At 41.8% G+C, this 12,490-nt stretch overlaps 1 protein-coding gene across 2 annotated transcripts in view; it reads left to right on the forward strand.

The window, feature by feature from the left end:
• Window positions 1–12,490, forward strand: part of SLX4 (SLX4 structure-specific endonuclease subunit) — a 30,235-nt gene continuing 17,745 nt past the window's right edge. For both annotated transcript variants that reach the window (XM_085307187.1, XM_085307188.1), the window contains exons 1-7: window positions 1–3,786; window positions 4,881–5,010; window positions 5,540–6,209; window positions 7,397–7,660; window positions 8,470–8,644; window positions 10,313–10,528; window positions 11,545–11,759. In XM_085307187.1, coding sequence (XP_085163313.1) covers window positions 5,840–6,209; window positions 7,397–7,660; window positions 8,470–8,644; window positions 10,313–10,528; window positions 11,545–11,759 — 1,240 coding nt within the window. In that variant the 5' untranslated portion in view covers window positions 1–3,786; window positions 4,881–5,010; window positions 5,540–5,839. The remainder of the gene's footprint in view (window positions 3,787–4,880; window positions 5,011–5,539; window positions 6,210–7,396; window positions 7,661–8,469; window positions 8,645–10,312; window positions 10,529–11,544; window positions 11,760–12,490) is intronic.

The raw sequence follows: 12,490 nt of genomic DNA on the forward strand, positions 1-12,490 counted from the left end.
ATTTGATTTGTATGCTACTGTGTTTGCATACAAACCATGAGAATTTGCACCTGAGCAACCGTTAATTTTTATTTTTATGATTACTTCCCCTTTATCTTTCCAGAGGAGGTATAATGTAAAATTTTTCTATTTTGAATGAGGTGATTTATGAAGTAGGAGGTTGGTTCACACTTGAAAAACACTTGAACACTTGAGAAGCAGAAGGGCATTTTGTCATGTAAGTAGTGATTTAAAATTAATGTCTGGAATGCAATAAAAAATTTACTGGATATAAAATGCTTTGCCGTATGTGGAAGGTACTAGTGAAGAGATTGGCTTTAAAGGGAATGTGAACATGGTGCATTGATGAGATATGAGGGAGTATAAGTGGGTAGTGTCTGGTAGATACTGATATAAGTCATTGCTAGAGATGCTCATTGAAATCTGATTATGATTTTCTTAGCTGTCATTTTCTTCCTTGTATAGACTGGAGTTGACTTGTCTTGCCAGTATTTCCATACCTGTTTCAGTTTACCCTTTTCTGGCACAGGAAAACTGACAGGGAGTAGGACAGGAAGGTTGGTACCTGACTTTGAATTCCTCTTCTGCACTTAGGTTTGTGCTGTCCTCACTGAGCAACCACTGTTCTCCTCAGTGATACATGTTATATTTGCACTTTTACAAACAGAGAGAATCTGCACTGTGCAGGTCTAGCATTAGGTCTCTGCAGGAGAGTGTGTGCCGTAGAGAAAGAAACTGAGTAATACAGGAACCTAAAGAGAATATGTTCAAGTGAAGAGAGATCCTAAAAATGTAGAAGATAATATGCTCTTGCAGAAGCTTTACTGTGGACGTATAAGCTCTACCCCATCAGGAATGGGAAGTATTGGGAACCTRTAGGAAGACTTTTTGTTACATGATTTGATCTAGAAGAATCTCTTTGGTTACCTTCTGSTGTGGTTTCCAGAACAAACACTACAGAAATTCTTCCCCCTTGCTGTGTTTTGACTGGCTTCACTGGGAGTTTTGTTACCAGCCTTCCAGATTCTCAGGGTGCAGCTTTCAAAAAAGGAGAAGGGGAAGGGATGATAAAATTTTGAGTGCCAGTGCAGCAGTATGCATCCCAGCCTCCTGCCCACTGTCAACAYTCTGCAGTTAGCAGCCTAGATTCATACAGGCCCTGACAATTAGCTCATTTCTGAAGACTGAGGAGCTCTCAGTCAAGATCTTAAGTCTGATCTTTTCTTTTGAATTTCCATTAAATTACAGCCAGCCTTACAGGACTGTCAGGACCACTCCCATGTTGATCTTGCTGGTGGATGAAGTGGGAGAAGGTACTCCTGCTGGGAATGGTGCTACCGTTCCTGGAGCAATCCACGCTGCGCTTGGCACACAAAACTCTCCCCAAGTCCACGTTTCTTGTCTAGTGGAGAGGGGTGCTGCACGCTCAGCGCCATATCCTCTCAGACCCAGCCAGGGAGCACAGAAGCCTTTTAGGCTGTTTCACTGGTGGTGTTGTGGGGAGAGGCATTAACAAATTGTTTGCAGGATGGTGTGATTTGCACTGTCTCTGCAAGGGAATGCTATGTTCACCAATATGAAAAAWTTTAAAGTTGGTTTCTGCCTAATTTCTTGTGTTGAATAATCACTGTTCCCATAGTAATTCTTGTGCAGCCCAAGAAACTACTCAAATAGAGGATGATATTTACCATTTTTAAAGGTCTAGAATTAGGCTTTCAGTTAGTAAATAGCTTTTAAGATGAGTCATTGAGGAGGGTATGTACTGAGGCAGTACTAGGGGGCGAGGAGGAAGGAAGATATCTATTACATACAAGTTGTTGAGGCCTACCTAGCACTGATCCCCTCTTTCTAGCCATAATGATGACATGTTCTTGGACACTGAAGTGACAGGAGAATTGTTCCTGGAAAAATGGACAATTTAAAAGCAGTAAGTAACCAGGCTCAGATGTTACATATCCAGCAGTTCAGAAGAGATAGCATCAAGTGGTTGAACTGCTGGCAGAAATAAGCTTCCAGTTGTTAAAAGAGCAGCTGCTGTAGAAGGTTGGAGGATAGCAGATGTTTTACCTGCTTTTTTAAAAACTAAGTATTTACAAAACTGTAAGGCTTTTGGATGTACCTGTTAAGCTGGTTGAAATGATCATCAGCTTCTTTTCAGATGTCTGTCATTACGTATTTTTTAATGTGATAGTATTTCATCAGCATGGTAGTCCAGTTTCTCTGAAAGAGTGTCTCTCAGTAGTCTAGTGGAATTATTTGAATTGGTGATCACATTAGGAATAAAGAATGGATCAATATAGTTTACTCAGAAGTCATTTGGAAAGGGGAAAGAGCTAAAGCATGAATGATAAACCATCTGATGGAGGAAACTGGCTTGAAAGGTAAGAAAGGGCATCCAAGGGTTTGTTCTGAATTCACTATTCCTCAGAGCATGCCTGATGGTCCTACCAAGCAGTAGGCAGTGACACAGCTTCTCCATCTCAGTCCAGATCAGAGGTGATTCCAGTAGACTTCAAGCTGTGAGTAACACAGCAACTCATGAAATTCATTGTGGAGGAGCATAGAGCAGAGTGTGGAGGTGGAAAAGAGAGAAGTTGTACTGGACACCATAATGATACCAAATTCTGGAAGAGCTTTYGGTATCTGTGTTTGAGTAAGACCTTTGCTCGACAAGCAAGTACTTTCAGAAAAAGCAGATGAGGTGTTAGGATCTACAAGGTCTGAACTAGGAAGGAATAGGGATAATATTGCTGCTTCTTTATATAACTGTCATCAGCAGTATCATCAGTCTGCTGTGTGCAGTATGGTTAATGCAGGTCAGCAGAAGTGCAAAACGAAGGAGTTTTGGGGAATGCTGATAGAGATGACTAGGGAAAGGGAAGATTCTTCAAGGCAAAGAGAAAAGACTGGGACTGTTACTTTACAGAAGGGACACTGGAGGACGTGATGCATATAATTTAATAAAATACTGAATGATCTAAAGGCAGTAGATTTGGAGCTTCCATTCTCCTTGTCTCAACAAAAGATGCTCAGTGAAATACAAAGGCAGCAAAATGAAAAATGGTGAAAAGAGATACTTTCTCATGCAGTCTTCCAGTAAACCAGGGTACTCAATTCAGTAGATGCTTGTGAGTCTAAAAACAGTGGGATTAAAAAAGTGAGGGTTTTACAAGTTGAGAGGGTTATGATAATAATTGTTGACAGATTTTTGAAAAAAAAATACTGCGGTTGCAGGTTCAAGAAAGTTATTAGGAAACAAATTGTGTTCCAGATGGAAAAAGACAGGACAGACTATTCATAGGATCGTAGGATAATTTAGGCAGGAAGGGACCTCAGGAACCAACCTCCTGCTCAAAGCAGGGTCGGCTCTAGGGTTAGATCGGGTTACTCAGGGCTTTATCCAGTTTGTCTCATTTCACTTCTGAAGGGTTATGTGCTTTTTTTTTTCTGCAGAAGCAGTGCTGTTCACTGCTGCAAACACAGTGCTGGGCTGAGCAGATCCTGAGCAACATGTTTAACTCACCTACATAGTTTAAATACACGGGTCAATGGAAGTGGCAAAACTTAGCACTATTAGAACATGTGCTATCACCTTCTTCCTCCCCTGAAAACTGGGAACTTTAGCAAAAAGAGCAATCGGTACAAAATACACTAAAATCTAACCTTTTCCTCCCATTTTCCAGGTTCCATCTTCTGTTCTTACTGGTCCTACTTTGTGTTATTTTGATGATCCACATTTGTTTGAAAGGCACGGTTGGGCTATAGATTTGGCGTCTGAGTGGATAGGTAAGTGCTGCTGTTTATTTGACCAGCTTGTGTGATTTGTAGAGCCCCCAAATTTTCCAAAATGAATTCAATTCTATATTGAAAGAAATAATTTTGCAAAGCCATTACTTTTCCAGCTCTACAAGCTGGTGCCAGAGGGGCTGTAAGGTACATCAGTAACAGCAGCATCAGACATAGTGAGCTGTTGCACAGAACAGGAGCCTGTAAATGCATGTCTGGAAATGGAGGAGTAAGACAGATAAATTTCATAGTTTTGCATTGTTTATACATCTTACTTGGTCTACCTGGGGCATTGAATATTGATTGCAAATGAAAAGTGCTGGTCTGTTTCAAAGTTTAATGTCAGGAAGTCACCATAAATAATAGGACAGTTCATATGTGTCTGTGAGAGGTATTTAAAGCCATGGAGGATGTGAGGTTCTGTTTTTCTCTCCATGCTTTCTTCTACTTAGAAGGAAATGGTCAATTTATAGTGATAACTACCCCAAGATTCTGTCCAGGAAAATTAAATTTATGAACTGGTTACAGAAAACTTCGGTTTCTTGCTCACAGGAAATGACTCCAAGATTCACAGCAAAATCCTCTGCAGGTTTAGGAGGCTAAGTTTAAAATAAATAAATCCATTAACATCTGTAATTGCTTATAGGAAAGGCTGACCCATGAAAGTGTGCAATCAGCATTCCTTAGCCTTGCATGTCTGCAGCCAAGCCATTTGAGAAAACAGTCCCACTTGTGTTTTTCCTGCATTTTGAGTGTTTTGGTGCCCAGAGCTTTACTGGAGAAGCTGAACCACAACTGCTGCCATTCCAAGTGAAACACTCTATTTAAGTTTTGAAAGAAATAGATTTTGGGAGCAATATAAAACCACCAGTAAAACAGCCAGAACCATAGTGAACTTAGGGCTAGGAAGAAGAGGAAAATCAAAATGTCTAAGAATAGAGATCTAGTTTTAATGTTGCTTGGGGSTTGATGGTGTTTCCATCTGGACGTGGTTGTACCCATTGCTGTTCCATGTAATCACTAGCTAGCACTGTTATTGTCAGTGTAGCTGAGAAAGATTAAGAAACTAATTTAAAAATACTGTCTCTGTTTAGTCTGCTTACCTGGTGTGTTTGACAACGGTTTGTGAAACAGGATCAGTGCCATGGCTTCCTGAGTACCCAAAAGAGGACTTCAGTGCTAGTTAGTGGGGGAGTTAACCCTGACTATGAACAGGCCATGGAGGTAAGAGGAGAGAAAGAGTGAGCATGTTTGATAGAATTGCTCACATCTGTCCCAGAAACCATTCCGAAAGGCCAGAAACTGAGAAGTCTTACTGCATTACCTACTTTTTGACTTGAAGTCAGGCTCTCMTCTTTAAATGCACTGTGTCACAAAATGGAATTCTACACTGGAGTAGTTGCTTGATCTGAAGGATGGTCTTTCCTCCCCACCTTATGGGAGTGAATGCTTGTATAAATGTAGATATAGATGCATAAACAAAAGTGACAGTCTCAAATCTTGAGCTCCAGAGAGTTCAAAAGTGTGACTGACATGCTTTTGTTCACACAAAAGCCTGCCCAGTATCAGGTGATGTGTTTTGAAAGCTTTCGTCTTCTARTATGGCCTGGGTCTGTCTGTACTAGAAGTACAGTAATAGTGTTTGGGTCAGTATGTGCTGTTATAYGTATATGCTGCAATATATGTTACTATGTTATACGAAAGTCTCTTTTCCTTCAAAGAAGAGTCTTTTTTCTGTTTTCTTCTGTTAAAGGGCTTCAGTAAGTCTGAWGTCCTCTAGCATACTGTGAAGATGCTACACACACGCTGGACAGATTGAGGTGCTTAACTTATATTCCAGAAACCTCTGAAGAACAAAGCTGTCATGGTACTATGAGTGAAAGCAAGCAGAGTCCTTGATCCGTACTGCACTAAATGACTGAATGACTGTGGGACTCGGTGAAGACTACAGGCCATACAGAATGCAGACATGAACTGTTCCTGATATCTTCCCCTGATCTGCCATACACGTAGTGCCGTTAGGCCCAGCAGCATTACTGCAGCCTGCAGTCCAATGGATGAACTGGACAATGATTTTAAAGAATTATGGGCAAATCTTTTGGGTAGGGCGAAGAAAAAAGCTGGGGATGCTGAAGCAGCAAAGAGAGTTCAGAACAGGACAAAGAGCACTGCAACAAGAAGCAAATTAAAAAGAGGAAAAGCTGCTGCTAAGAGCCAAGACCATCATCTCTTTCCGGTAGTGAAGGGGAGAAACTCGCCTCAAAATTTGGGTCCTAAGGAACAAACAGAGGTGCACAAAGAAGATGATGATACTGTGGCCTGTAGTAGTGGTGGGACTTCACAARAAGATGGAAGGAGAAACCCTTTCCCTGCCAGCCAGATGGGCACAGTGGCCAGTGRTTCTACCCAGAGGACTCTGACACGTGAGTGCACTGAAATACTTCAGTCGTTAAACAGGCTAGTAATGAAAAGACTCAGTTGTTCAGTGGAGCTCTTCAGAAGTCTGCCTGGTGGAGGCGTATGGCCGCACTAGTTGAAGCAGACTTGCATCTCCTGCTTCTGTGTGTGCTTAGCCAGCTAGATGTATCCAGAAGGTTTAGCTGAGGCCTGTATTCAGCAGTAGAGGCAGGCAGAAGAGGCCCTTCAGTAGGGTGAAGTCTAGGTGCTGAGTGATACATTAGGGAGTCATTACTCACTATTTTTTGCAACATCAGAACTCAGGAAAACACCCTCAAATCACCAAGAAGCAAGTTTAGATTATATCAAAGTGCTTTTTCACACAGTGTGTTATTACATTTTGAAATGTGTTTCCATGGGATGTCGTCAAGGCCAAAAATATAAATCGATTAAGAAAGGTGCCGGGTTAATTCATGAAGGATTAGTCCTTCAGTGGTCATTAAACATGGTGGCCAGAAGGCAGTCAGCAGTGCAAGAAGTCTTTGAAGTGATAGATAAGGTCAACCAGGAGAAGGATCTTTTTGTACCTGTTCTGTCCTGATGCCCTTTCATAAGCATCTGCTGCTGACTATACTCAGAAACAAGATACTGGCCAGCAAGATCTTTGGCTTGATCTCGTATGCTGCCTAGATCTGTAGGATACGTTAAAGCAGAGCAGTGATATACTGAGGGGTTAGTGTGGCATTGGCYCTGCCTGCTGCTTGTTACCACCTCTCTCTAGGAGCTCTTGGTTCCTTGGCTCTGAGCCTGAAAGTCTGAGTCACAGACATGGTTTGAAGATCAGAGTGGAGAACAGCAGGTGCTACTGGACCTCCTGTGGTGGGGACACTGGGGAGAATGGGGCTGTGGGGTTGCATTGCTCATTGCTGTCTTTAGTGACCTTCAGACAAGGCCTTCCTTAATATTCCTTCCTCTGAAGGGGGTGTAGAAGCATTTCATTGTAGCACAGAAACCTGATACTGTAATAGCGGCTATCAAGTATAAAGTCATGTAATAGCTAAACATGTTCAGTTTTTCCTCTGAGAATGACTATGTTGCAAAACTGAGAATGGCTTGGGCTGCTGTTAGGGGAGGCTTTGCAACAGCTCTCTGAGCAACTCACCTGTCTGTGTAATTCTGACTTGGGAAGCTCTGGTGCTTTCTCCTCGTCTAGTGAGTGCTTTGAGTGGCTGTTCCCAGACTACGTTATCCTTCCATCCTGCTGCTCAACCAGAGACCTGCTCTTCACCCATTTTGAAGACACCGCTGCTGTCCGGATCTAAGGTGCGGGTAGCAGAGTTGGTAGTGGAGAGAATGCAGCAGTTCAAGAGAGTGGCACCTGAGCAGCTAAAACACAACCTGGATGATAGCTTGCCAAAAGMTGTAGCCAGTGGGAATTTCCTTGATGAAAGTGAGGAGCAGAACCCACCACAGAATGGTACGTTTCTGCTGTTAGCTCTTGTGTGTGCAAAAAGAGTACTGTGAGCTTGTTAGAATGATTGCATGAGAAGCAGGCTGGATTCCTGGCTTTGTTCACAGCTAGCCTAGTGGCTTCGTGTGTGACACTGAATAAATCACATCTCTGAGAAAGCTTGCTTTCTCTACTACTAGAGCACTATCYACTTTTCTTCCAGCTCTTTTGTGAGGCTGAATTAATCTCATGTTAAGTTCTGGAGGGATCATTTACTTTCTGGAAACAGATTGAAATTCCAACAGAGTCAGTAAATCTAGTCATCCTTCCCATAGGACAGTGTTGTGTAGCTCTTATATAAATATGACTCTTAGGTAGCCCGTGTCCTCTGTAAATCTCTGAGCACTCTACAAAGATACTATGTTCTGTGCAGATGAATTGAATCCATAGCAATTTTACTGTGTTTTGGCTCTTTAAAAGTCAAGCTGATGCTGGTTCTTTATGGACATGAGCATCTCCTGTGTTTAATATGTAATGTATAGGATCCCATGTTCTCCCCAGCAGCTTTAGCCAAAACATAACCCTCCTTTTGGTTCTAATACGTGATRTGTTATGAACCAATTGCCACCTTCTGCTCCTGGAGTAATGCAGTCCTGAAGTGTTTAAAGAGTGCAGTTTGTACATTCCCTTGTGAGAAATTAGATGTGAAGATGCAGGAGGAAGATTGCAATTAATTTTTAAATACTTAGTTTAATAAAATAATTGTGACAAGTTTAACGGTTTCATGCCTTTCATACAAGATGCTTAACTCAGATCATCTCTGCCATCTGTGCCAGRTACCCATGATCTTCCATCCACAGAGCATGATGGTGATTTGGCTTTGGCTCTTCAGCAGGAGATCAAGGAGAAAGTCCCTGAAAGCCTGGAGGAGGAAGGCTTGTTTTTCTGTCAGATCTGCCAGAAGGATCTCTCAGCCATGAACACAACACGACGAGAGCAGCATGTTAACAGGTGAAGGACTAACGTGTCCTTTCCCCATCTTCTCCCCATTAACCTCATAGGCTGTTCAGTCAGCTTAGCCATTATAGAATATGTTAGCAGGGACATCTGCATGGTGATATCAGCCTTTACAGCTAGAGTTAGTCTGCTGTCGTCTCGGAGTAGAAGCTGATTGTCCTGTCATACAGAAGCCTTGCGGAACTGTGGTGAGACCAAGAGACCGGTGTGGCTTTCACGAGCAATGCCTTAGAGGGGATATCCACTTTGCAGAGTGGATAGCAAAGCTAATGAGGACCCATTAGCACCATTTTGAAATCYGCCAATTTCAGCATCATCTATTCCATTAAATACTGATTTTCTAAGGACATCTGGTATGTYGCTGTTTGCAAATCTAAGCTGTTTGCTGAGAGAAAGGTGATACTGTTCTGAAAAATGAATAAATTACACTATAGACCTTTGGCAATGAGTGGAGAGTCTAAGGGAAGGTGTCATTGCCTTCTGTTGTGTCAGGTTCTGTAATTTAAGAATTTCCTTAGCAGTAAATATCACATACTGTTAAAATACCATATAAGATAACTTTTTATAAATTAAAAGTCTGTGCTTCTCTGTTGAGAAAGTATCAGAAACAGCACACTTAAACAATTGGAATTGCTCAGTTCCAGCACTTAAGGGAGCAAGAGTGATTTGTTTGGCCCTACACCGCATTATCGAATGGCTCACATTCATTGGGGTTGTTTGCAGCTGCAGTTCTAGAGGGTTTTTTTGCTGCTTTAGTCTTGGGGTATTTACCTCTGATTGAGAGGACAGAGACTGTAGAAGAGTGGCACAGAGTCAGAAATGGCTTCTGGAAATTAATTCTGTCTTTTGAACTATTAAATGTGCAATCATGTGATGAGATGACAAGGTTATATTGGCAATGGATTTTTTAATAGCAGTCTTCATCACAACAGGTAAAGCTGCAGATGGATAGATCGTAATTACCGATCACAGATGAATGGTGTCTTACACAATCCTATGTGTGTAGATTGTGTTTGTCATCCCTAATCAGGGAATGTTTTCATTGCAAGCTTTGTAAAGAAAATAAGTAATGCAGATCCAGGATTTCACATCATGAATGTCATTGGACAGGGCTACAGAAAAGCCACWGAAAATTTCTGCATAGTTTTCTCCTACCTGGAATTCAGACTGTGTCATAGRACACAGAATTATCCTTGTCAAGTGAAATGACCGACTTAAAAACTTAGCATTCTGTACCCTACACTGGGTCACACATGCAAAAGTAGTAAGCAGGWCAAGAAATAGTTGTCTTTTGAGTGAGGAAGGATTCTTATTTCTCTGGTAGGGCAGTTCTTCTTTTAATGATGTCTTAGAAGTTAGTCAGTTGGAATTTTAGAATTAATCCAGAGAGAGGGATTAAGTGATGGGTTTGTGATGATGTTATTACCTGCATTTGTCTTTGAACAATATATTCTTGATATGCATCTGAGACTGTAATCACCGTGCAGCTGTTCTATGTCAGCTTCAACCACAATGGYGGGCATGTAATTCATATTTCTTTAGGGGATATTTCTTTGGCCATTTCAGATACTAGAGGTGATTGTGTTTGCTTTAATATGGTTTACATATTAGTGTGGCCAATTTTAAAGTCTTCTAAGTGTGAGCTTTGCCATCATCCTCCAGGTGCCTCGATGAGATGGAAGAAGCACAGATGTCCTCCTCCAGTAAACCATCAGTCCCTGAATGTCCCATCTGTGGGAAGCAGTTCCAAACTCCACAGAGCCGAGCCACTCACTTGAAACGCTGTGCTGTCGAGATGGATGTTCCTCCTAAGCTGCTGCTTCAAGCAGTGCAGTTGCAGGTGTCCACGCTTGGTGTTGCACCTCTTCAGTATCCCAGGTAGGCTGGTGAGAATAAAAGATGCTGGTTACTTTCTTTGGCCTGMGAGATGTTGACCCCGCACTCTTGGGAATGAACTGCAGAAGGTAGAAACAAGGCAGACTTGCATGCAGGGTGGACCCCACGTCCAAAGAAAATGAGGCAGAGCCATTACCCCGTACCACATGAGGAGACTGTGGTGGTTAAGTTGGAAAAATCATCTTGCTTTCCTTCAAAAGTGATCAGGTAGTGGATGACTACAAGCTAGCAGGCAGGAGCAAAATGGGAAGTAAATAATCTTACACTGATTTGTCAGAAATATTTATGCTGTGTGAGGCAATTATGCAGTAAAGGTGAACAGTGTGGTTGAGCTTATTAAGCAGACCACACTGTCTGACTGTGCAGTCTCTTCTGAGTATCTGTCTTGCCAGGGCCTCAGCTATTCAGCATGTGGCTGTACTGGATACATGTGCTTTATCCACAGAGCCAGAACAGAACAGAAGTAATGTTTTGAATTGTGCTGGGTGCAGAGATGCATCTGCTGTTTTGGATTTGAGCAAAATGTTCAGAGTGTAGCAAGTGGTACCTGACTAAAATTTATCCAAAGGGCTCCTAAGTCCTTTTGTACTGAGGAAGGGCTGTTGCCTGCTTGCTGTGGAAGCGTAAGGTTTGGAGAAAAGTTGTGGTGATCGTGTTCTTGACTTGCTTCAACCTTTTGCCCTTTCATACAAAGTTTAAGATTGAGATAGCAGATGTTTAAACAACAGCAGCAAAAAAAAAAAAAAAAAAGTTTGTCAGTGCTGCAGTCTTGTGCTTACCTTTCCAAACAAGATTTTCTCCAAATTGCTCTGAATTCCATGCACGATAAGAAATCCTTTGCTTTCCTCTAGAGAAGAAAGTACTGTGGATAGTTTCTTGTTATTCTGGATGTGAGAATCTCTCTGAGGAAGTAAGGCAGCTGGTTGAAGTGCTCAGTGTTTCTTGTCTCTGATCCAGTCACGTTAACTTGGGCTTCCTGCTGCGTTCTTACACTTCAGCAATCAACCAAGCAGGTCAAAGCGAAAAGGATCCTCCAAAGAGGACTCAGAGAAAAAGCAGAAGAGAGCCAAAATGGAGACTAAGGATGAAGATTTGCAGGTTGCTATGGCAATGTCACGCTCTCTGTTGGAGCAAGAAAAGCGGGAGCAAGCAATATCAGTTACAGATGTGAAACCAGTGSTTGCTTTGCCAATCAAATGGAAGCCAGGATCAGGTATGTGTTAAAATGAGTTAGTGTCAAAGGCTGTGTTATTGGATGAGAAACGTAACACAGACTGCTCTTCACTGTAACTTTTTTGTTGGGTATAGGAGATGACAGCCATGTTCCTGTTTTATTTAAGTTGTCAGGGCTTCAGTAATATGAAGTATCCACATAATGTTAGTCAAGGAAGGCTGCAGGATGCATTCAAGTCTCGTGCTCATTTTCACTGGTTTACTGTTTTGAAGCTGTAGAGTATTTTTAAGATGACTTGTTAATTTTTGTAAACYCTGGAAGGGAAGACATGAAAAGGCCATTTTTACTTCTCCTGTATTGCATTTTTTCTTATTCACTCTCCTGCACTSTTGATTATGCAGCTTTTTCAGCTTTCACTCCATTTTTTTTTCTGTAGTGGATGTGTGTACAACTACATTCTGTTGAACCTGTGCTTTGTTATTTAAGTGCACAGAAACATTTAAAAAGGAAGCCAGTTGCCATAGGAGAAAGTTGAGTGCTACCTAGATGAGATACTTTACTTTTCATGTCTTTGCTCAGATCTCCTCCTGCTGATAAATACTGCTGTTTTTATTAGGAATTGGGCGTTAGTGAGACACAGGACTGACAAAATGATAGCTGTGCAGGGTTCATGTGAGCTGTGGTTTGACATCACCAGTGACCAAGGCACATAAAAAGGAGTCCTTCATGGGGCTGGGATTTTTCTTCYGCCTCTCTTTTTTTGTGAAGCA

The sequence above is a fragment of the Rhea americana genome, unplaced genomic scaffold, assembly GCF_003343005.1.
Source record: "Rhea americana isolate MKP2758 unplaced genomic scaffold, rheAme1 scaffold_255, whole genome shotgun sequence".
NCBI classification, from domain to species: domain Eukaryota; kingdom Metazoa; phylum Chordata; class Aves; order Rheiformes; family Rheidae; genus Rhea; species Rhea americana.